The sequence below is a fragment of the Oncorhynchus masou genome, chromosome 5, assembly GCF_036934945.1.
Source record: "Oncorhynchus masou masou isolate Uvic2021 chromosome 5, UVic_Omas_1.1, whole genome shotgun sequence".
Taxonomy (NCBI): domain Eukaryota; kingdom Metazoa; phylum Chordata; class Actinopteri; order Salmoniformes; family Salmonidae; genus Oncorhynchus; species Oncorhynchus masou.
In genome coordinates this window covers 8,313,523-8,337,074 of record NC_088216.1, presented here as the reverse complement: position 1 = coordinate 8,337,074, position 23,552 = coordinate 8,313,523, and the positions used below count along the sequence as shown (strand labels likewise).

Below are 23,552 nucleotides of genomic sequence, written 5' to 3'. Positions count from 1 at the left end.
GGACAGTATAGTGGAGGTATAGAGGACAGTATAGTGGAGGTATAGAGGACAGTATAGTGGAGGTATAGAGGACAGTGTAGTGGAGGTATAGAGGACAGTATAGTGGAGGTATAGAGGACAGTATAGGTGGAGGTATAGAGGACAGTATAGTGGAGGTATAGAGGACAGTATAGTGGAGGTATAGAGGACAGTATAGTGGAGGTATTGTCTACCTGTGTATATACAGATTGTATACATAAGGACAGTATAGTGTATAGTGGAGGTATAGAGGACAGTATAGTGGAGGTATAGAGTCCAGTATAGTGGAGGTATAGAGGACAGTATAGAGGACAGTATAGTGGGTGGAGGTATAGAGGACAGTATAGGTGGAGGTATAGAGGACAGTATAGGTGGAGGTATAGAGGACAGTATAGTGGAGGTATAGTGAGGTGGAGGTAGAGGACAGTATAGTGGAGGTATAGAGGACAGTGTAGTGGAGGTATAGAGGACAGTGTAGTGGAGGTATAGAGGACAGTATAGGTGGAGGTATAGAGGACAGTATAGTGAGGTATAGAGGACAGTCCAGTAGTGGAGGTATAGAGGACAGTGTAGTGGAGGTATAGAGGACAGTATAGGTGGAGGTATAGAGGACAGTATAGTGGAGGTATAGAGGACAGTATAGTGGAGGTATAGAGTCCAGTAGTGGAGGTATAGAGGACAGTATAGTGGAGGTATAGAGGACAGTATAGTGGAGGTATAGAGGACAGTATAGTGGAGGTATAGAGGACAGTATAGTGGAGGTATAGAGGACAGTATAGTGGAGGTATAGTGGAGGTATAGTGGAGGCAGAGACAGTATAGTGGAGGTATAGAGGACAGTATAGTGGAGGTATAGAGGACAGTATAGTGGAGGTATAGAGGACAGTATAGTGGAGGTATAGAGGACAGTATAGTGGAGGATAGAGGACAGTATAGTGGAGGTATTGAGGACAGTGTAGTGGAGGTATAGAGGACAGTATAGTGGAGGTATAGAGGACAGTATAGTGGAGGTATAGAGGACAGTATAGTGGAGGTATAGAGGACAGTATAGTGGAGGTATAGAGGACAGTATAGGTGGACAGTATAGGGTATAGAGGACAGTATAGTGGAGGTATAGAGGACAGTATAGTGGAGGTATAGAGGACAGTGGTGGAGGTATAGAGGACAGTATAGTGGAGGTATAGAGGACAGTGTAGTGGAGGTATAGAGGACAGTATAGTGGAGGTATAGAGGACAGTATAGTGGAGGCATAGAGGACAGTGTAGTGGAGGTATAGAGGACAGTATAGTGGAGGTATAGAGGACAGTATAGTGGAGGTATAGAGGACAGTATAGTGGAGGTATAGAGGACAGTGTAGTGGAGGTATAGAGGACAGTATAGTGGAGGTATAGAGGACAGTATAGTGGAGGTATAGAGGACAGTATAGTGGAGGTATAGAGGACAGTATAGTGGAGGTATAGAGGACAGTGTAGTGGAGGTATAGAGGACAGTATAGTGGAGGTATAGAGGACAGTATAGTGGAGGTATAGAGGACAGTATAGTGGAGGTATAGAGGACAGTATAGTGGAGGTATAGAGGACAGTATAGTGGAGGTATAGAGGACAGTATAGTGGAGGTATAGAGGACAGTATAGTGGAGGTATAGAGGACAGTATAGTGGAGGTATAGAGGACAGTATGGAGTGGAGGACAGTATAGTGGAGGTATAGAGGACAGTATAGTGGAGGTATAGAGGACAGTATAGTGGAGGTATAGAGGACAGTATAGTGGAGGTATAGAGGACAGTATAGTGGAGGTATAGAGGACAGTATAGTGGAGGTATAGAGGACAGTATAGTGGAGGTATAGAGGACAGTATAGTGGAGGTATAGAGGACAGTATAGTGTATAGTGGAGGTATAGAGGACAGTACAGTAGAGGTATAGAGTGTATATACAGTATAGTGGAGGTATAGAGGACAGTATAGTGGAGGTATAGAGTCCAGTATAGTGGAGGTATAGAGGACAGTATAGTGGAGGTATAGAGGACAGTATAGTGGGGGTATAGAGGACAGTATAGTGGAGGTATAGAGTCCAGTGTAGTGGAGGTATAGAGGACAGTATAGTGGAGGTATAGAGGACAGTATAGTGGAGGTATAGAGGACAGTGTAGTGGAGGTATAGAGGACAGTATAGTGGAGGTACAGAGGACAGTATAGTGGAGGTATAGAGGACAGTATAGTGGAGGTATAGAGGACAGTATAGTGGAGGTATAGAGGACAGTATAGTGGAGGTATAGAGGCCAGTATAGTGGAGGTATAGAGGACAGTATAGTGGAGGTATAGAGGACAGTATAGTGGAGGTATAGAGGACAGTATAGTGGAGGTATAGAGGACAGTATAGTGGAGGTATAGAGGACAGTGTAGTGGAGGTATAGAGGACAGTATAGTGGAGGTACAGAGGACAGTATAGTGGAGTGGGAGGTAGGTAGAGGACAGTATAGTGGAGGTATAGAGGACAGTATAGTGGAGGTATAGAGGACAGTATAGTGGAGGTATAGAGGACAGTATAGTGGAGGTATAGAGGCCAGTATAGTGGAGGTATAGAGGACAGTATAGTGGAGGTATAGAGGACAGTATAGTGGAGGTATAGAGGACAGTATAGTGGAGGTATAGAGGACAGTATAGTGGAGGTATAGAGGACAGTATAGTGGAGGTATAGAGGACAGTATAGTGGAGGTATAGAGGACAGTATAGTGGAGGTATAGAGGACAGTAGGGAGGTATAGAGGACAGTATAGTGGAGGTATAGAGGCCAGTATAGTGGAGGTATAGAGGCCAGTATAGTGGAGGTATAGAGGACAGTATAGTGGAGGTATAGAGGACAGTATAGTGGAGGTATAGAGGACAGTATAGTGGAGGTATAGAGGACAGTATAGTGGAGGTATAGAGGACAGTATAGTGGAGGTATAGAGGACAGTATAGTGGAGGTATAGAGGACAGTATAGTGGAGGTATAGAGGACAGTATAGTGGAGGTATAGAGGACAGTATAGTGGAGGTATAGAGGACAGTATAGTGGAGGTATAGAGGACAGTATAGTGTATAGTGGAGGTATAGAGGACAGTACAGTAGAGGTATAGTCTACCTGTGTATATACAGTATAGTGAGGTACAGAGGACAGTATAGTGGAGGTATAGAGTCCAGTATAGTGGAGGTATAGAGGACAGTATAGTGGAGGTATAGAGGACAGTATAGTGGGGGTATAGAGGACAGTATAGTGGAGGTATAGAGGACAGTAGAGTGGAGGTATAGAGGCCAGTATAGTAGAGGTATAGAGGACAGTATAGTGGAGGTATAGAGGACAGTGTAGTGGAGGTATAGAGGACAGTATAGTGGAGGTACAGAGGACAGTATAGTGGAGGTATAGAGGACAGTATAGTGGAGGTATAGAGGACAGTATAGTGGAGGTATAGAGGACAGTATAGTGGAGGTATAGAGGCCAGTATAGTGGAGGTATAGAGGCCAGTATAGTGGAGGTATAGAGGACAGTATAGTGTATAGTGGAGGTATAGAGGACAGTATAGTGTATAGTGGAGGTATAGAGGACAGTATAGTAGAGGTATTGTCTACCTGTGTATATACAGATTGTATACATGAGGACAGTATAGTGGAGGTATAGAGGACAGTATAGTGGAGGTATAGAGGACAGTATAGTGGAGGTATAGAGGACAGTACAGTAGAGGTATAGATGCCAGTATAGTGGAGGTATAGAGGACAGTATAGTGGAGGTATAGAGGACAGTATAGTGGAGGTATAGAGGACAGTATAGTGGAGGTATAGAGGACAGTATAGTGGAGGTATAGAGGACAGTATAGCGGAGGTATAGAGGACAGTATAGCGGAGGTATAGAGGACAGTATAGTGGAGGTATAGAGGACAGTACAGTAGAGGTATTGTCTACCTGTGTATATACAGATTGTATACATAAGGACAGTATAGTGTATAGTGGAGGTATAGAGGACAGTATAGTGGAGGTATAGAGTCCAGTATAGTGGAGGTATAGAGGACAGTATAGTGGAGGTATAGAGTCCAGTATAGTGGAGGTATAGAGGACAGTATAGGTGGAGGTATAGAGGACAGTATAGTGGAGGTATAGAGGACAGTATAGTGGAGGTATAGAGGACAGTATAGTGGAGGTACAGAGGACAGTATAGTGGAGGTATAGAGTCCAGTGTAGTGGAGGTATAGAGGACAGTATAGTGGAGGTATAGAGGACAGTATAGTGGAGGTATAGAGGCCAGTATAGTGGAGGTATAGAGGACAGTATAGGTGGAGGTATAGAGGACAGTATAGTGGAGGTATAGAGGACAGTGTAGTGGAGGTATAGAGGACAGTGTAGTGGAGGTATAGAGGACAGTATAGTGGAGGTATAGAGGACAGTATAGTGGAGGTATAGAGGACAGTATAGCGGAGGTATAGAGGACAGTATAGCGGAGGTATAGAGGACAGTATAGTGGAGGTATAGAGGACAGTACAGTAGAGGTATTGTCTACCTGTGTATATACAGATTGTATACATAAGGACAGTATAGTGTATAGTGGAGGTATAGAGGACAGTATAGTGGAGGTATAGAGTCCAGTATAGTGGAGGTATAGAGGACAGTATAGTGGAGGTATAGAGGACAGTATAGTGGAGGTATAGAGGACAGTATAGTGGAGGTACAGAGGACAGTATAGTGGAGGTATAGAGTCCAGTGTAGTGGAGGTATAGAGGACAGTATAGTGGAGGTATAGAGGACAGTATAGTGGAGGTATAGAGGCCAGTATAGGTGGAGGTATAGAGGACAGTATAGTGGAGGTATAGAGGACAGTGTAGTGGAGGTATAGAGGACAGTGTAGTGGAGGTATAGAGGACAGTATAGTGGAGGTATAGAGGACAGTATAGTGGAGGTATAGAGGACAGTGTAGTGGAGGTATAGAGGACAGTATAGTGGAGGTATAGAGGACAGTATAGGTGGAGGTATAGAGGACAGTATAGTGGAGGTATAGAGGACAGTATAGTGGAGGTATAGAGGACAGTATAGTGGAGGTATAGAGGACAGTATAGTGGAGGTACAGAGGACAGTATAGTGGAGGTATAGAGGACAGTATAGTGGAGGTATAGAGGACAGTATAGTGGAGGTATAGAGGACAGTATAGTGGAGGTATAGAGGACAGTATAATGGAGGTATAGAGGACAGTATAGTGTATAGTGGAGGTATAGAGGACAGTACAGTAGAGGTATAGTCTACCTGTGTATATACAGTATAGTGGAGGTACAGAGGACAGTATAGTGGAGGTATAGAGTCCAGTATAGTGGAGGTATAGAGGACAGTATAGTGGAGGTATAGAGGACAGTATAGTGGGGGTATAGAGGACAGTATAGTGGAGGTATAGAGGACAGTAGAGTGGAGGTATAGAGGCCAGTATAGTAGAGGTATAGAGGACAGTATAGTGGAGGTATAGAGGACAGTGTAGTGGAGGTATAGAGGACAGTATAGTGGAGGTACAGAGGACAGTATAGTGGAGGTATAGAGGACAGTATAGTGGAGGTATAGAGGACAGTATAGTGGAGGTATAGAGGACAGTATAGTGGAGGTATAGAGGCCAGTATAGTGGAGGTATAGAGGCCAGTATAGTGGAGGTATAGAGGACAGTATAGTGTATAGTGGAGGTATAGAGGACAGTATAGTGTATAGTGGAGGTATAGAGGACAGTATAGTAGAGGTATTGTCTACCTGTGTATATACAGATTGTATACATGAGGACAGTATAGTGGAGGTATAGAGGACAGTATAGTGGAGGTATAGAGGACAGTATAGTGGAGGTATAGAGGACAGTACAGTAGAGGTATAGATGCCAGTATAGTGGAGGTATAGAGGACAGTATAGTGGAGGTATAGAGGACAGTATAGTGGAGGTATAGAGGACAGTATAGTGGAGGTATAGAGGACAGTATAGTGGAGGTATAGAGGACAGTATAGCGGAGGTATAGAGGACAGTATAGCGGAGGTATAGAGGACAGTATAGTGGAGGTATAGAGGACAGTACAGTAGAGGTATTGTCTACCTGTGTATATACAGATTGTATACATAAGGACAGTATAGTGTATAGTGGAGGTATAGAGGACAGTATAGTGGAGGTATAGAGGACAGTATAGTGGAAGTATAGAGGACAGTATAGTGGAAGTATAGAGGACAGTACAGTAGAGGTATAGTCTACCTGTGTATATACAGTATAGTAGAGGTATAGTCTACCTGTGTATATACAGTACAGTAGAGGTATAGTCTACCTGTGTATATACAGTATAGTGGAGGTATAGAGGACAGTACAGTAGAGGTATAGTCTACCTGTGTATATACAGATTGTATGCATGACTTTTCTTACCAGCCATGCTGAGGTAGACAGAGGGAGAGGTGTGGTTCTGTCCGGTCAGCCCGTTGACTGCCTGTACGTAGTACCGACCCGCGTCAGCCGTCCTGGCCGACAAGACAACCAGCTGATTATCCAACGACATGGCTCTGAAGGAGAGAGATAAAACCAGACAGGGATTTCAGTTTCTCCATAATATCATTTCAGCACATGGAGAACGTCCACACAACGTCCACACACCGTCCGATCAACGTACGCACAACGTAGCACAACGTACACACAACGTACACACAACATACACACAACGTCCACACAACATCCAAACAACGTCCACACACCGTCTGAACAACGTCCGCACAACGTACGCACACCGTCTGAACAACGTCCGCACAACGTCCGCACAACGTCCGCACAATGTCCGCACAACGTCCACACAACGTCCACACAACGTCCACACAACGTCCACACAACGTCCACACAACATCCAAACAACGTCCACACACCGTCTGAACAACGTCCGCTGCAACGCATACACACAAACGTCACACAACATCCAAACAACGTCCACACAACGTCCACACACCGTCCGATCAACGACGCAACGTGCACAACGTACACACAACGTACACACAACATACACACAACGTCCACACAACATCCAAACAACGTCCACACACCGTCTGAACAACGTCCGCACAACGTACGCACACCGCTGAACAACGTCCGCACAACGTCCCCACAACGTCCGCACAATGTCCGCACAACGTCCACACAACGTCCACACAACGTCCACACAACGTCCACACAACGTCCACACAACATCCAAACAACGTCCACACACCGTCTGAACAACGTCCGCACAACGTACACACAACGTCCACACAACATCCAAACAACGTCCACACAACGTCCACACAACGTATACACAACATCCACACAACGTCCAGCCAAAACAAGCTGATGAATGAGTCCCTTTCCTCTCATCTGGTCTCTGCATGTTGTTGACATCCAACCTCTGATGCTCATTCTCTGACACACCAGGAACTATCAATACACACACACACACACACACACACACAGATTGTGTATTCTATATTCTGTATATTGAGACAGAGATTGTGTACTCTATATTCTGTATATTGAGACAGAGAGGTTGTGTACTCTATATTCTGTATATTGAGACAGAGATTGTGTACTCTATATTCTGTATATTGAGACAGAGAGATTGTGTACTCTATATTGAATAGTAAAACAGAGAGGTTGTGTACTCTATATTCTGTATATTGAGACAGAGAGATTGTGTACTCTATATTCTGTATATTGACACAGAGAGATTGTGTACTCTGTCTACTAACATCATGGCGGTGGCCCGTTCCTGTAGGTTCATGCTCTACAACATCCGCAGAGTACGACCCTGCCTCACACAGGAAGCGGCGCAGGTCCTAATCCAGGCACTTGTCATCTCCCGTCTGGATTACTGCAACTCGCTGTTGGCTGGGCTCCCTGCCTGTGCCATTAAACCCCTACAACTCATCCAGAACGCCGCAGCCCGTCTGGTGTTCAACCTTCCCAAGTTCTCTCACGTCACCCCGCTCCTCCGCTCTCTCCACTGGCTTCCAGTTGAAGCTCGCATCCGCTACAAGACCATGGTGCTTGCCTACGGAGCTGTGAGGGGAACGGCACCGCAGTACCTCCAGGCTCTGATCAGGCCCTACACCCAAACAAGGGCACTGCGTTCATCCACCTCTGGCCTGCTCGCCTCCCTACCACTGAGGAAGTACAGTTCCCACTCAGCCCAGTCAAAACTGTTCGCTGCTCTGGCCCCCCAATGGTGGAACAAACTCCCTCACGACGCCAGGACAGCGGAGTCAATCACCACCTTCCGGAGACACCTGAAACCCCACCTCTTCAAGGAATACCTAGGATAGGATAAAGTAATCCTTCTCACCCCCCTTAAATGATTTAGATGCACTATTGTAAAGTGGCTGTTCCACTGGATGTCAGAAGGTGAATTCACCAATTTGTAAGTCGCTCTGGATAAGAGCGTCTGCTAAATGACTTAAATGTAAATGTAATGTGTACTCTATATTCTGTATATTGAGACAGAGAGATTGTGTACTCTATATTCTGTATATTGACAGAGAGAGGTTGTGTACTCTATATTGAATATTGAGACAGAGAGATTGTGTACTCTATATTGAATAGTGAAACAGAGAGATTGTGTACTCTATATTGAATAGTGAGACAGAGAGGTTGTGTACTCTATATTGAATAGTGAGACAGAGAGATTGTGTACTCTATATTGAATAGTGAGACAGAGAGATTGTGTACTCTATATTGAATAGTGAGACAGAGAGGTTGTGTACTCTATATTGAATAGTGAGACAGAGAGGTTGTGTACTCTATATTCTGTATATTGACACAGAGAGATTGTGTACTATATATTCTGTATATTGAGACAGAGAGATTGTGTACTCTATATTGAATAGTGAGACAGAGAGGTTGTGTACTCTATATTGAATAGTGAGACAGAGAGATTGTGTACTCTATATTGAATAGTGAGACAGAGAGGTTGTGTACTCTATATTGAATAGTGAAACAGAGAGATTGTGTACTCTATATTCTGTATATTGAGACAGATAGATTGTATACTGTATATTCTGTATATTGAATAGTGAGACAGATAGATTTATACTGTATATTCTGTATATTGAGACAGAGAGAATGTGTACTGTATATTCTGTATATTGAGACAGAGAGATTGTGTACTCTATATTGAATAGTGAGACAGAGAGATTGTGTACTCTATATTCTGTATATTGACACAGAGAGATTGTGTACTCTATATTGAATAGTGAGACAGAGAGGTTGTGTACTCTATATTGAATAGTGAGACAGAGAGGTTGTGTACTCTATATTGAATAGTGAGACAGAGAGATTGTGTACTCTATATTGAATAGTGAGACAGAGAGAGATTGTGTACTCTATATTGAATAGTGAGACAGAGAGATTGTGTACTCTATATTGAATAGTGAGACAGATAGATTGTATACTGTATATTCTGTATATTGAGACAGAGAGATTGTGTACTCTATATTGAATAGTGAGACAGAGAGATTGTGTACTCTATATTGAATAGTGAGACAGAGAGATTGTGTACTCTATATTGAATAGTGAGACAGAGAGGTTGTGTACTCTATATTCTGTATATTGAGACAGAGAGATTGTGTACTCTATATTGAATAGTGAGACAGAGAGATTGTGTACTCTATATTGAATAGTGAGACAGAGAGATTGTGTACTCTATATTGAATAGTGAGACAGAGAGATTGTGTACTCTATATTGAATAGTGAGACAGAGAGGTTGTGTACTCTATATTCTGTATATTGACACAGAGAGATTGTGTACTCTATATTCTGTATATTGAGACAGAGAGATTGTGTACTCTATATTGAATAGTGAGACAGAGAGGTTGTGTACTCTATATTGAATAGTGAGACAGAGAGGTTGTGTACTCTATATTCTGTATATTGACACAGAGAGATTGTGTACTATATATTCTGTATATTGAGACAGAGAGATTGTGTACTCTATATTGAATAGTGAGACAGAGAGGTTGTGTACTCTATATTGAATAGTGAGACAGAGAGATTGTGTACTCTATATTGAATAGTGAGACAGAGAGGTTGTGTACTCTATATTGAATAGTGAGACAGAGAGATTGTGTACTCTATATTCTGTATATTGACACAGAGAGATTGTGTACTATATATTCTGTATATTGAGACAGAGAGATTGTGTACTCTATATTGAATAGTGAGACAGAGAGGTTGTGTACTCTATATTCTGTATATTGACACAGAGAGATTGTGTACTCTATATTGAATAGTGAGACAGAGAGGTTGTGTACTCTATATTGAATAGTGAGACAGAGAGGTTGTGTACTCTATATTGAATAGTGAGACAGAGAGATTGTGTACTCTATATTGAATAGTGAGACAGAGAGATTGTGTACTCTATATTGAATAGTGAGACAGAGAGGTTGTGTACTCTATATTCTGTATATTGACACAGAGAGATTGTGTACTCTATATTGAACAGTGAGACAGAGAGGTTGTGTACTCTATATTGAATAGTGAGACAGAGAGGTTGTGTACTCTATATTGAATAGTGAGACAGAGAGATTGTGTACTCTATATTGAATAGTGAGACAGAGAGATTGTGTACTCTATATTGAATAGTGAGACAGAGAGGTTGTGTACTCTATATTCTGTATATTGACACAGAGAGATTGTGTACTCTATATTGAACAGTGAGACAGAGAGGTTGTGTACTCTATATTCTGTATATTGAGACAGATAGATTGTATACTGTATATTCTGTATATTGAGACAGAGAGATTGTGTACTCTATATTGAATAGTGAGACAGAGAGATTGTGTACTCTATATTCTGTATATTGAGACAGATAGATTGTATACTGTATATTCTGTATATTGAGACAGAGAGGTTGTGTACTCTATATTGAACAGTGAGACAGAGAGGTTGTGTACTCTATATTCTGTATATTGAATAGTGAGACAGAGAGATTGTGTACTCTATATTCTGAATATTGAGACAGATAGATTGTATACTGTATATTCTGTATATTGAGACAGAGAGATTGTGTACTCTATATTGAATAGTGAGACAGAGAGATTGTGTACTCTATATTGAATAGTGAGACAGAGAGATTGTGTACTCTATATTCTGTATATTGAATATGGAAGAGATTAGTGTGGTTTCTACCTACAAGGATATGTCCACAAGGATATGTGTGTGTGTGTGTGTGCGTGCGTGCGTGCGTGCGTGTGTGTGTGTGTGTGTGTGTGCGTGCGTGTGTCCGTGTGTGTGTCAGTAAGGAAGCAGTTTAGACAAACCGGGGCTGAATATTGAGCATCCTTGAGAAGTTTATATTGACATGGGCCACATTATCGATCATAGTCCGCTGTTAGAAAAACTTGTTTTGGCTTTACACCCCCTGCTATATTGTGGATAGAGCTACCTGTCTAACAGAACACAGAGAGTGTTCTAGAATGGAAGCCTATCCCCAGGGCAGCTGTCTAGGCACCTTGTTTTTTTTCAATCTTTACTAATGACATGCTCCTGGCTTTGAGTAAAGCCAGTGTGTCTATGCATGCGGATGACTAAACACTGTACACGTCAGCTACTACAGCGACTGAAATGACTGCAACACTTAACAAAGATCAGCAGTTCGTTTCAGAATGGGCGGCAAGGAATAAGTTCATCTTAAATATTTAAAAAAAGAAAAGCATTGTGTTTGGGACAAAACATTCACCAAACCTTAAACCTCAACTAAATCTTGTACTTAATAATGTGGAAATTGAGCAAGTTGACATGACTAAACTGCTTGGAGTAACCCTGGATTGTAAAATGTCATGGTCAAAACACATACAACAACAGCTAAGATGGGGAGAAGTCTGTGATAAAGCACTGCTCTGCCTTCTTGACAACACTATCAACAAGGCAGGTCCTACAGGGCCTAGTTTCTACCTTCTTGACAACACTATCAACAAGGCAGGTCCTACAGACCCTAGTTTCTACCTTCTTAACAACACTATCAACAAGGCAGGTCCTACAGGCCTTAGTTTCTACCTTCTTAACAACACTATCAACAAGGCAGGTCCTAGTTTCTACCTTCTTAACATCACTATCAACAAGGCAGGTCCTACAGGCCCTGGTTTCTACCTTCTTAACAACACTATCAACAAGGCAGGTCCTAGTTTCTACCTTCTTAACATCACTAGCAACAAGGCAGGTCCTACAGGCCCTGGTTTCTACCTTCTTAACAACACTATCAACAAGGCAGGTCCTACAGGCCCTAGTTTCTACCTTCTTAACAACACTATCAACAAGGCAGGTCCTACAGGCCTTAGTTTCTACCTTCTTAACAACACTATCAACAAGGCAGGTCCTAGTTTCTACCTTCTTAACATCACTATCAACAAGGCAGGTCCTACAGGCCCTGGTTTCTACCTTCTTAACAACACTATCAACAAGGCAGGTCCTAGTTTCTACCTTCTTAACATCACTAGCAACAAGGCAGGTCCTACAGGCCCTGGTTTCTACCTTCTTAACAACACTATCAACAAGGCAGGTCCTACAGGCCCTAGTTTCTACCTTCTTAACAACACTATAAACAAGGCAGGTCCTACAGGCCCTAGTTTCTACCTTCTTAACAACACTATCAACAAGGCAGGTCCTACAGGCCCTAGTTTCTACCTTCTTAACAACACTATAAACAAGGCAGGTCCTAGTGTCTACCTTCTTAACAACACTATAAACAAGGCAGGTCCTACAGGCCCTAGTTTCTACCTTCTTAACCTCTTTGAACTCTAGGGGCGCAATTTCATTTTTGGATGAAAAACGTTCCCGTTTTAAACAAGATATTTTGTCACAAAAAGATGCTCGACTATGCATATAATTGCTACTGTTCGAAAGAAAACACTCTGACGTGTCCAGAAATACAAATATCTTCTCTGTGCGTGCCCTTTAACGTGAGCTTCAGGCAAAACCAAGATGACATGGCATCCAGGAAATGACAAGGATTTTTGAGGCTCTGTTTGTCATGATCTCCTTATATGGCTGTGAACGCAAGAGGAATGAGTCTGCCCTTTCTGTCGTTTCCCCAAGGTGTCTGCAGCATTGTGACGTATTTGTAGGCAGATCATTGGAAGATTGACCATAAGAGACCACATTTACCACGTGTCCGCCCGGTGTCCTGCGCGAAATTGGTGCGCAAAGTCACCTGCCAGTATTTTTCCAAACAATACACAGAGTAAAGCAAGCTTCCACGAACTGCATGTCAATGAAGAGATATGTGAAAAAACACCTTGAGGACTGATTCCAAACAACGTTTGCCATGTTTCGGCCGATATTATGTAGTTAATCCGGAAAAAGTTTTACGTTGTAGGTGACTGCATTTTCGGTTCGTTTCAGTAGCCAGGCGCAATGTAGAAAACGGAACGATTTCTCCTACACACAGAAGCTTTCAGGAAACACTGCGCATTTGGTGTGTAACTGAGAGTCTCCTCATTGAAAACATCAGAAGCTCTTCAAAGGTAAATGATTTTATTTATTTGGTTATCTGGTTTTTGTGAAAATGTTGCGTGCTACATGTTATTCAAAATGCATTGCTAGCTTTGCATACTCTTACACAAATTAGTCCATTTCTATGGTTCAAAAGCATATTTTGAAAATCTGAGATGACAGTGTTGTTAAGAAAAGGCTAAGCTTGAGAGCAGATGCATTATTTTCATTTTATTTGCGATTTTCAGAAATCGTTAACGTTACATTATGCTAATGAGCTTCAGGCTATAACTGTATACAGGGTTTTTTCATAGCCAAACGTGAACAAAACGGAGTGATTTGTCCTACACAAATAATATTTTTTTGAAAAACTGCACATTTGCTATGTAACTGAGACTCTCCTCATTGAAAACATCCGAAGCTCTTCAAAGTTAATGATTTTATTTATTTGGTTATCTGGCTTTTGTGAAAATGTTGCGTGCTACATGCTACACAAAATGCTATGCTAGCTTTGCATACTCTTACACAAATTAGTCAATTTCTATGGTTCAAAAGCATATTTTGAAAATCTGAGATGACAGTGTTGTTAAGAAAAGGCTAAGCTTGAGAGCAAACGCATTATTTTAATTTTATTTGCGATTTTCAGAAATCGTTAACGTTGCGTTATGCTAATGAGCCTGAGGCTTTAGTCACAATCCCGGATCCGGGATGGGGAGTTTCAAGAAGTTAACAACACTATAAACAAGGCAGGTCCTACAGCCCCTGGTTTTATCGCACCTGGACTACTGTTCAGTCGTGTGGTCATGTGCCACAAAGACCTAGGAATATTATATAGAATAAATACAGAGATATTGACTCTGAACAGGGCACCACGGCTGGCCCTTAAAAATTACACGGGAGCAAAAAAATGAATCATGTGTCTATCAATCTCTCCTGGTTCTCCTATATCAACCATCAATAATAATATGAATATCAATCTCTCCTGGTTCTCCTATATCAACCATCAATAATAATATGAATGTCAATCTCTCCTGGTTCAAAGTGGAGGAGAGATTGACTTCATCACTGCTTGTATTTATGAGAGGTATTGACATGTTGAATGCACCCGAGCTGTCTGTTTAAACTACTGGCACACAGTGCCCACGCGTATCCCACAAGACATGCCACCAGAGGTCTGTTTAAACTACTAACACACAGCTCGGACGCCCGCGTATCCCACAAGACATGCCACCAGAGGTCTGTTTAAACTACTAACACACAGCTCGGACGCCCGGCGTATCCCACAAGACATGCCACCAGAGGTCTGTTTAAACTACTAACACACAGCTCGGACGCCCGCGTATCCCACAAGACATGCCACCAGAGGTCTGTTTAAACTACTAACACACAGCTCGGACGCCCGGCGTATCCCACAAGACATGCCACCAGAGGTCTGTTTAAACTACTGGCACACAGCTCGGACGCCCGGCGTATCCCACAAGACATGCCACCAGAGGTCTGTTTAAACTACTAACACACAGCTCGGACGCCCGGCGTATCCCACAAGACATGCCACCAGAGGTCTGTTTAAACTACTGGCACACAGCTCGGACGCCCGGCGTATCCCACAAGACATGCCACCAGAGGTCTGTTTAAACTACTAACACACAGCTCGGACGCCCGGCGTATCCCACAAGACATGCCACCAGAGGTCTGTTTAAACTACTAACACACAGCTCGGACGCCCGCGTATCCCACAAGACATGCCACCAGAGGTCTGTTTAAACTACTAACACACAGCTCGGACGCCCGGCGTATCCCACAAGACATGCCACCAGAGGTCTGTTTAAACTACTAACACACAGCTCGGACGCCCGGCGTATCCCACAAGACATGCCACCAGAGGTCTGTTTAAACTACTAACACACAGCTCGGACGCCCGGCGTATCCCACAAGACATGCCACCAGAGGTCTGTTTAAACTACTAACACACAGCTCGGACGCCCGGCGTATCCCACAAGACATGCCACCAGAGGTCTGTTTAAACTACTAACACACAGCTCGGACGCCCGGCGTATCCCACAAGACATGCCACCAGAGGTCTGTTTAAACTACTAACACACAGCTCGGACGCCCGGCGTATCCCACAAGACATGCCACCAGAGGTCTGTTTAAACTACTAACACACAGCTCGGACGCCCGGCGTATCCCACAAGACATGCCACCAGAGGTCTGTTTAAACTACTAACACACAGCTCGGACGCCCACGCGTATCCCACAAGCCACCACACGGAACTCTATTACACACTTTGTTACAATACAGCCTTATTCTAAAATGGATTAAATAACACATTTTCCTCAGCGATATACACACAATATCCCATAATGACAAAGTGAATACAGTTTTGTTTTAGAAATGTTTGCAAATTTATTTTAAAAATTAAAAAATCTAAAATACCTTATTTACATAAGTATTCAGACTCAGGCTATGAGACTCTAAATTGAGCTCAGGTGCATCCTGTTTCCGTTGATTATCCTTGAGATGTTTCTACAACTTGGAGTCCACCTGTGGCAGATTTAATTGATTGGACATGATTTGAGAAGGCTCACACCTGTCTATATAAGATCACACAGCTGACAGTGCATGTCAGAGCAAAAAAACAAGCCATGAGGTCGAAGGAATTGTCTGTAGAGCTCCGAGACAGGATTGTATTGAGGCACAGATCTGGGGAAGGGTACAAAAAATGTCTACAGCATTGAAGGTCCCAAAGAACCCAGTGGCCTCGATCATTCTTAAATGGAAGATGTTTGGAACCACTAAGACTCATCCTAGAGCTGGACGACCAGCCAAACTGAGAAATCGGGAGAAGGGCCTGGGTCAGGGAGGTGACCATGGACTCGATGGTCACTCTCACAGAGCTCTAGAGTTCCTCTGTGAAGATGGGAGAACCTTCCAGAAGGACAACCATCTCTGCAGCACTCCACCAATCAGGCCTTTATGGAAGAGTGGACAGACGGAAGCCACTCAGTAAAAGGCACATGAGAGCCTCACTTGGAGTTTGCCATAAAGGCCTAAAGACTCTCAAACCACGAGAAACAAGATTCTCTGGTCTGATGAAACCGAGATTGAACTATTTGGCCTGAATATCAAGCGTCATGTCTGGAGGAAACCTGGAACCATCCCTACGGTGAAGCATGGTGGTGGCAGCATCATGTCTGGAGGAAACTTGGAACCATCCCTACAGTGAAGCATGGTGGTGGCAGCATCCCTCCTGACACCTGATTCTTCAGGTCTAATCTCACTCAGGGTAATTTCCCAGCTGAGCTATCAACCCTTACCCTATACACTAATACAACAACCACTGTGTGTGTGTGTGATGTACTGTACATCTTCAGCACCATCTCTCACTGAATGACACACTGTTTTATCTCTAAAATCTATTTTCTGCATCCATCTCTCCCTCTCTCTCTTTCTCCCCCATCTCTCTCTCTCTCCCTCTCTCTTTCTCTCTCCCCCATCTCTCCCTCTCTCTCCCCCCATCTCTCTCTCTCTTTCTCTCCCCCCATCTCTCTCTCTCTCCAAACTGACTAACACACAGAGTCCCACTGTCCAAACTGACTAACACACAGAGTCCCACTGTCCAATCTGACTCACACACAGAGTCCCACTGTCCAATCTGACTCACACACAGAGTCCCACTGTCCAAACTGACTAACTACTTCTAGCCAGGTAGAGGTGTGGACAGCTGGTCCTTCAAAAACACCCCAAAGAGACTGTGATATATCTTCCTCTGCCAGGCTGACTGTTTTCATGTGGACTCTGGGGGGGGGGGGGCTAACTTGTGTGTGTGTGTGTGTGTGTGTGTGTGTGTGTGTGTGTGTGTGTGTGTGTGTGTGTGTGTGTGTGTGTGAGAGAGAGAGAGTCAGGATACAGACTGTTTATCTAAGCACAAGGGGGAATGGAAAGAGAGGGGAACAGAGAGAGAAATTAAACTAGGATGAGGAAGGGAGAGGAAGAGAGGAGAGAACGGAGGGATGGAAGGTCAGACGCTGTAAAAAAACAAATGGAGGAGCGACTCTGTTTCCCGGGATACCGTTCCCTGTATCAACTGACCGCGTCACATTAATCTCTCCATTTCCAGTCGTTTCTCCACAACTTGAAAAGCGTCGGAATGAGCTGCAGGAAGTTCACACATACAAGTTGTTTCCTTTCATATCAATGAAGGGAAGTGAAGAAGTGCAGGTTTTTTCGGTAGAAAGGAGAGATCATTGGGACGCAGCTCATGTCGTCTGCTCAACGCAAGTCTGTTAAAACCTACGATTAAGCAGGTGAGAGACAATAACACAACACAAAGCACAATACAGTACAACAGCTTCACTAACTGACCTGTGTTCAGCCTCACTAACTGACCTGTGTTCAGTTTCACTAACTGACCTGTGTTCAGCCTCACTAACTGACCTGTGTTCAGTTTCACTAACTGACCTGTGTTCAGCCTCACTAACTGACCTGTGTTCAGCCTCACTAACTGACCTGTGTTCAGCCTCACTAACTGACCTGTGTTCAGCCTCACTGACCTGTGTTCAGCCTCTCTAACTGACCTGTGTTCAGCCTCACTGACCTGTGTTCAGCCTCACTGACCTGTGTTCAGCCTCTCTAACTGACCTGTGTTCAGCCTCACTGACCTGTGTTCAGCTTCACTAACTGACCTGTGTTCAGCCTCTCTAACTGACCTGTGTTCAGCCTCACTGACCTGTGTTCAGCCTCTCTAACTGACCTGTGTTCAGCCTCTCTAACTGACCTGTGTTCAGCCTCTCTGACTGACCTGTGTTCAGCCTCACTAACTGACCTGTGTTCAGCCTCTCTAACTGACCTGTGTTCAGCCTCACTAACTGACCTGTGTTCAGCCTCACTGACCTGTGTTCAGCCTCACTAACTGACCTGTGTTCAGCCTCTCTAACTGACCTGTGTTCAGCCTCACTGACCTGTGTTCAGCCTCACTAACTGACCTGTGTTCAGCCTCTCTAACTGACCTGTGTTCAGCCTCTCTAACTGACCTGTGTTCAGCCTCTCTAACTGACCTGTGTTCAGCCTCTCTAACTGACCTGTGTTCAGCCTCTCTGACTGACCTGTGTTCAGCCTCTCTAACTGACCTGTGTTCAGCCTCACTAACTGACCTGTGTTCAGCCTCACTAACTGACCTGTGTTCAGCCTCACTAACTGACCTGTGTTCAGCCTCTCTAACTGACCTGTGTTCAGCCTCACTGACCTGTGTTCAGCCTCTCTAACTGACCTGTGTTCAGCCTCACTAACTGACCTGTGTTCAGCCTCACTAACTGACCTGTGTTCAGCCTCTCTAACTGACCTGTGTTCAGCCTCTCTAACTGACCTGTGTTCAGCCTCACTGACCTGTGTTCAGCCTCTCTAACTGACCTGTGTTCAGCCTCTCTAACTGACCTGTGTTCAGCCTCTCTAACTGACCTGTGTTCAGCCTCACTGACCTGTGTTCAGCCTCTCTAACTGACCTGTGTTCAGCCTCTCTAACTGACCTGTGTTCAGCCTCTCTAACTGACCTGTGTTCAGCCTCACTGACCTGTGTTCAGCCTCTCTAACTGACCAGTGTTCAGCCTCTCTAACTGACCTGTGTTCAGCCTCTCTAACTGACCTGTGTTCAGCCTCTCTAACTGACCTGTGTTCAGCCTCTCTAACTGACCTGTGTTCAGCCTCTCTAACTGACCTGTGTTCAGCCTCACTAACTGACCTGTGTTCAGCCTCTCTAACTGACCTGTGTTCAGCCTCTCTAATTGACCTGTGTTCAGACTCACTAACTGACCTGTGTTCAGCCTCTCTGACTGACCTGTGTTCAGCCTCTCTAACTGACCTGTGTTCAGCCTCACTGACCTGTGTTCAGCCTCTCTAACTGACCTGTGTTCAGCCTCTCTAACTGACCTGTGTTCAGCCTCTCTAACTGACCTGTGTTCAGCCTCTCTAACTGACCTGTGTTCAGCCTCTCTAACTGACCTGTGTTCAGCCTCACTAACTGACCTGTGTTCAGCCTCTCTAACTGACCTGTGTTCAGCCTCTCTAACTGACCTGTGTTCAGCCTCTCTAACTGACCTGTGTTCAGCCTCACTAACTGACCTGTGTTCAGCCTCACTAACTGACCTGTGTTCAGCCTCACTAACTGACCTGTGTTCAGCCTCTCTAACTGACCTGTGTTCAGCCTCACTAACTGACCTGTGTTCAGCCTCTCTAACTGACCTGTGTTCAGCCTCACTAACTGACCTGTGTTCAGTCTCTCTAACTGACCTGTGTTCAGCCTCACTAACTGACCTGTGTTCAGCCTCTCTAACTGACCTGTGTTCAGCCTCTCTAACTGACCTGTGTTCAGCCTCTCTAACTGACCTGTGTTCAGCCTCACTAACTGACCTGTGTTCAGCCTCACTAACTGACCTGTGTTCAGCCTCTCTAACTGACCTGTGTTCAGCCTCACTAACTGACCTGTGTTCAGCCTCTCTAACTGACCTGTGTTCAGCCTCACTGACTGACCTGTGTTCAGCCTCTCTAACTGACCTGTGTTCAGCCTCTCTAACTGACCTGTGTTCAGCCTCACTGACTGACCTGTGTTCAGCCTCTCTAACTGACCTGTGTTCAGCCTCACTAACTGACCTGTGTTCAGCCTCACTGACCTGTGTTCAGCCTCTATAACTGACCTGTGTTCAGCCTCTCTAACTGACCTGTGTTCAGCCTCACTAACTGACCTGTGTTCAGCCTCACTGACCTGTGTTCAGCCTCACTAACTGACCTGTGTTCAGCCTCACTAACTGACCTGTGTTCAGCCTCACTAACTGACCTGTGTTCAGTCTCACTAACTGACCTGTGTTCAGCCTCACTAACTGACCTGTGTTCAGCCTCACTAACTGACCTGTGTTCAGCCTCACTAACTGACCTGTGTTCAGCCTCACTAACTGACCTGTGTTCAGCCTCTCTAACTGACCTGTGTTCAGCCTCACTAACTGACCTGTGTTCAGCCTCACTAACTGACCTGTGTTCAGCCTCACTGACCTGTGTTCAGCCTCACTAACTGACCTGTGTTCAGCCTCTCTAACTGACCTGTGTTCAGCCTCTCTAACTGACCTGTGTTCAGCCTCTCTGACCTGTGTTCAGCCTCACTAACTGACCTGTGTTCAGCCTCACTAACTGACCTGTGTTCAGCCTCACTAACTGACCTGTGTTCAGCCTCTCTAACTGACCTGTGTTCAGCCTCTCTAACTGACCTGTGTTCAGCCTCACTAACTGACCTGTGTTCAGCCTCACTAACTGACCTGTGTTCAGCCTCACTAACTGACCTGTGTTCAGCCTCACTAACTGACCTGTGTTCAGCCTCACTAACTGACCTGTGTTCAGCCTCACTAACTGACCTGTGTTCAGCCTCACTAACTGACCTGTGTTCAGCCTCACTAACTGACCTGTGTTCAGCCTCACTAACTGACCTGTGTTCAGCCTCACTAACTGACCTGTGTTCAGCCTCACTAACTGACCTGTGTTCAGCCTCACTGACCTGTGTTCAGCCTCTCTAACTGACCTGTGTTCAGCCTCTCTAACTGACCTGTGTTCAGCCTCACTGACTGACCTGTGTTCAGTCTCTCTGACTGACCTGTGTTCAGCCTCTCTAAATGACCTGTGTTCAGCCTCTCTAACTGACCTGTGTTCAGCCTCACTAACTGACCTGTGTTCAGCCTCTCTAACTGACCTGTGTTCAGCCTCTCTAACTGACCTGTGTTCAGCCTCACTGACCTGTGTTCAGCCTCACTGACCTGTGTTCAGCCTCTCTAACTGACCTGTGTTCAGCCTCACTAACTGACCTGTGTTCAGCCTCACTAACTGACCTGTGTTCAGCCTCTCTAACTGACCTGTGTTCAGCCTCTCTAACTGACCTGTGTTCAGCCTCTCTAACTGACCTGTGTTCAGCCTCTCTAACTGACCTGTGTTCAGCCTCACTAACTGACCTGTGTTCAGCCTCTCTAACTGACCTGTGTTCAGCCTCTCTAACTGACCTGTGTTCAGCCTCTCTAACTGACCTGTGTTCAGCCTCACTAACTGACCTGTGTTCAGCCTCACTAACTGACCTGTGTTCAGCCTCACTAACTGACCTGTGTTCAGCCTCTCTAACTGACCTGTGTTCAGCCTCACTAACTGACCTGTGTTCAGCCTCTCTAACTGACCTGTGTTCAGCCTCACTAACTGACCTGTGTTCAGTCTCTCTAACTGACCTGTGTTCAGCCTCACTAACTGACCTGTGTTCAGCCTCTCTAACTGACCTGTGTTCAGCCTCTCTAACTGACCTGTGTTCAGCCTCTAACTGACCTGTGTTCAGCCTCACTAACTGACCTGTGTTCAGCCTCACTAACTGACCTGTGTTCAGCCTCTCTAACTGACCTGTGTTCAGCCTCACTAACTGACCTGTGTTCAGCCTCTCTAACTGACCTGTGTTCAGCCTCACTGACTGACCTGTGTTCAGCCTCTCTAACTGACCTGTGTTCAGCCTCTCTAACTGACCTGTGTTCAGCCTCACTGACTGACCTGTGTTCAGCCTCTCTAACTGACCTGTGTTCAGCCTCACTAACTGACCTGTGTTCAGCCTCACTGACCTGTGTTCAGCCTCTCTAACTGACCTGTGTTCAGCCTCACTAACTGACCTGTGTTCAGCCTCACTGACCTGTGTTCAGCCTCTATAACTGACCTGTGTTCAGCCTCTCTAACTGACCTGTGTTCAGCCTCACTAACTGACCTGTGTTCAGCCTCACTGACCTGTGTTCAGCCTCACTAACTGACCTGTGTTCAGCCTCACTAACTGACCTGTGTTCAGCCTCACTAACTGACCTGTGTTCAGTCTCACTAACTGACCTGTGTTCAGCCTCACTAACTGACCTGTGTTCAGCCTCACTAACTGACCTGTGTTCAGCCTCACTAACTGACCTGTGTTCAGCCTCACTAACTGACCTGTGTTCAGCCTCTCTAACTGACCTGTGTTCAGCCTCACTAACTGACCTGTGTTCAGCCTCACTAACTGACCTGTGTTCAGCCTCACTGACCTGTGTTCAGCCTCACTAACTGACCTGTGTTCAGCCTCTCTAACTGACCTGTGTTCAGCCTCTCTAACTGACCTGTGTTCAGCCTCTCTGACCTGTGTTCAGCCTCACTAACTGACCTGTGTTCAGCCTCACTAACTGACCTGTGTTCAGCCTCACTAACTGACCTGTGTTCAGCCTCTCTAACTGACCTGTGTTCAGCCTCTCTAACTGACCTGTGTTCAGCCTCACTAACTGACCTGTGTTCAGCCTCACTAACTGACCTGTGTTCAGCCTCACTAACTGACCTGTGTTCAGCCTCACTAACTGACCTGTGTTCAGCCTCACTAACTGACCTGTGTTCAGCCTCACTAACTGACCTGTGTTCAGCCTCACTAACTGACCTGTGTTCAGCCTCACTAACTGACCTGTGTTCAGCCTCACTAACTGACCTGTGTTCAGCCTCACTAACTGACCTGTGTTCAGCCTCACTAACTGACCTGTGTTCAGCCTCACTGACCTGTGTTCAGCCTCTCTAACTGACCTGTGTTCAGCCTCTCTAACTGACCTGTGTTCAGCCTCACTGACTGACCTGTGTTCAGTCTCTCTGACTGACCTGTGTTCAGCCTCTCTAAATGACCTGTGTTCAGCCTCTCTAACTGACCTGTGTTCAGCCTCACTAACTGACCTGTGTTCAGCCTCTCTAACTGACCTGTGTTCAGCCTCTCTAACTGACCTGTGTTCAGCCTCACTGACCTGTGTTCAGCCTCACTGACCTGTGTTCAGCCTCTCTAACTGACCTGTGTTCAGCCTCACTAACTGACCTGTGTTCAGCCTCACTAACTGACCTGTGTTCAGCCTCACTGACCTGTGTTCAGCCTCTCTAACTGACCTGTGTTCAGCCTCTCTAACTGACCTGTGTTCAGCCTCTCTAACTGACCTGTGTTCAGCCTCTCTAACTGACCTGTGTTCAGCCTCACTGACCTGTGTTCAGCCTCTCTAACTGACCTGTGTTCAG

General features: G+C 45.0%; 1 protein-coding gene across 1 annotated transcript in view; it reads right to left on the bottom strand.

The window, feature by feature from the left end:
* The window catches only part of LOC135525824 (protein sidekick-1-like), a 445,696-nt gene that overhangs the window by 230,004 nt on the left and 192,140 nt on the right, over positions 1 to 23,552 (bottom strand). The window contains 1 exon segment of the mRNA XM_064953721.1: positions 6,413 to 6,546. Coding sequence (XP_064809793.1) covers positions 6,413 to 6,546 — 134 coding nt within the window.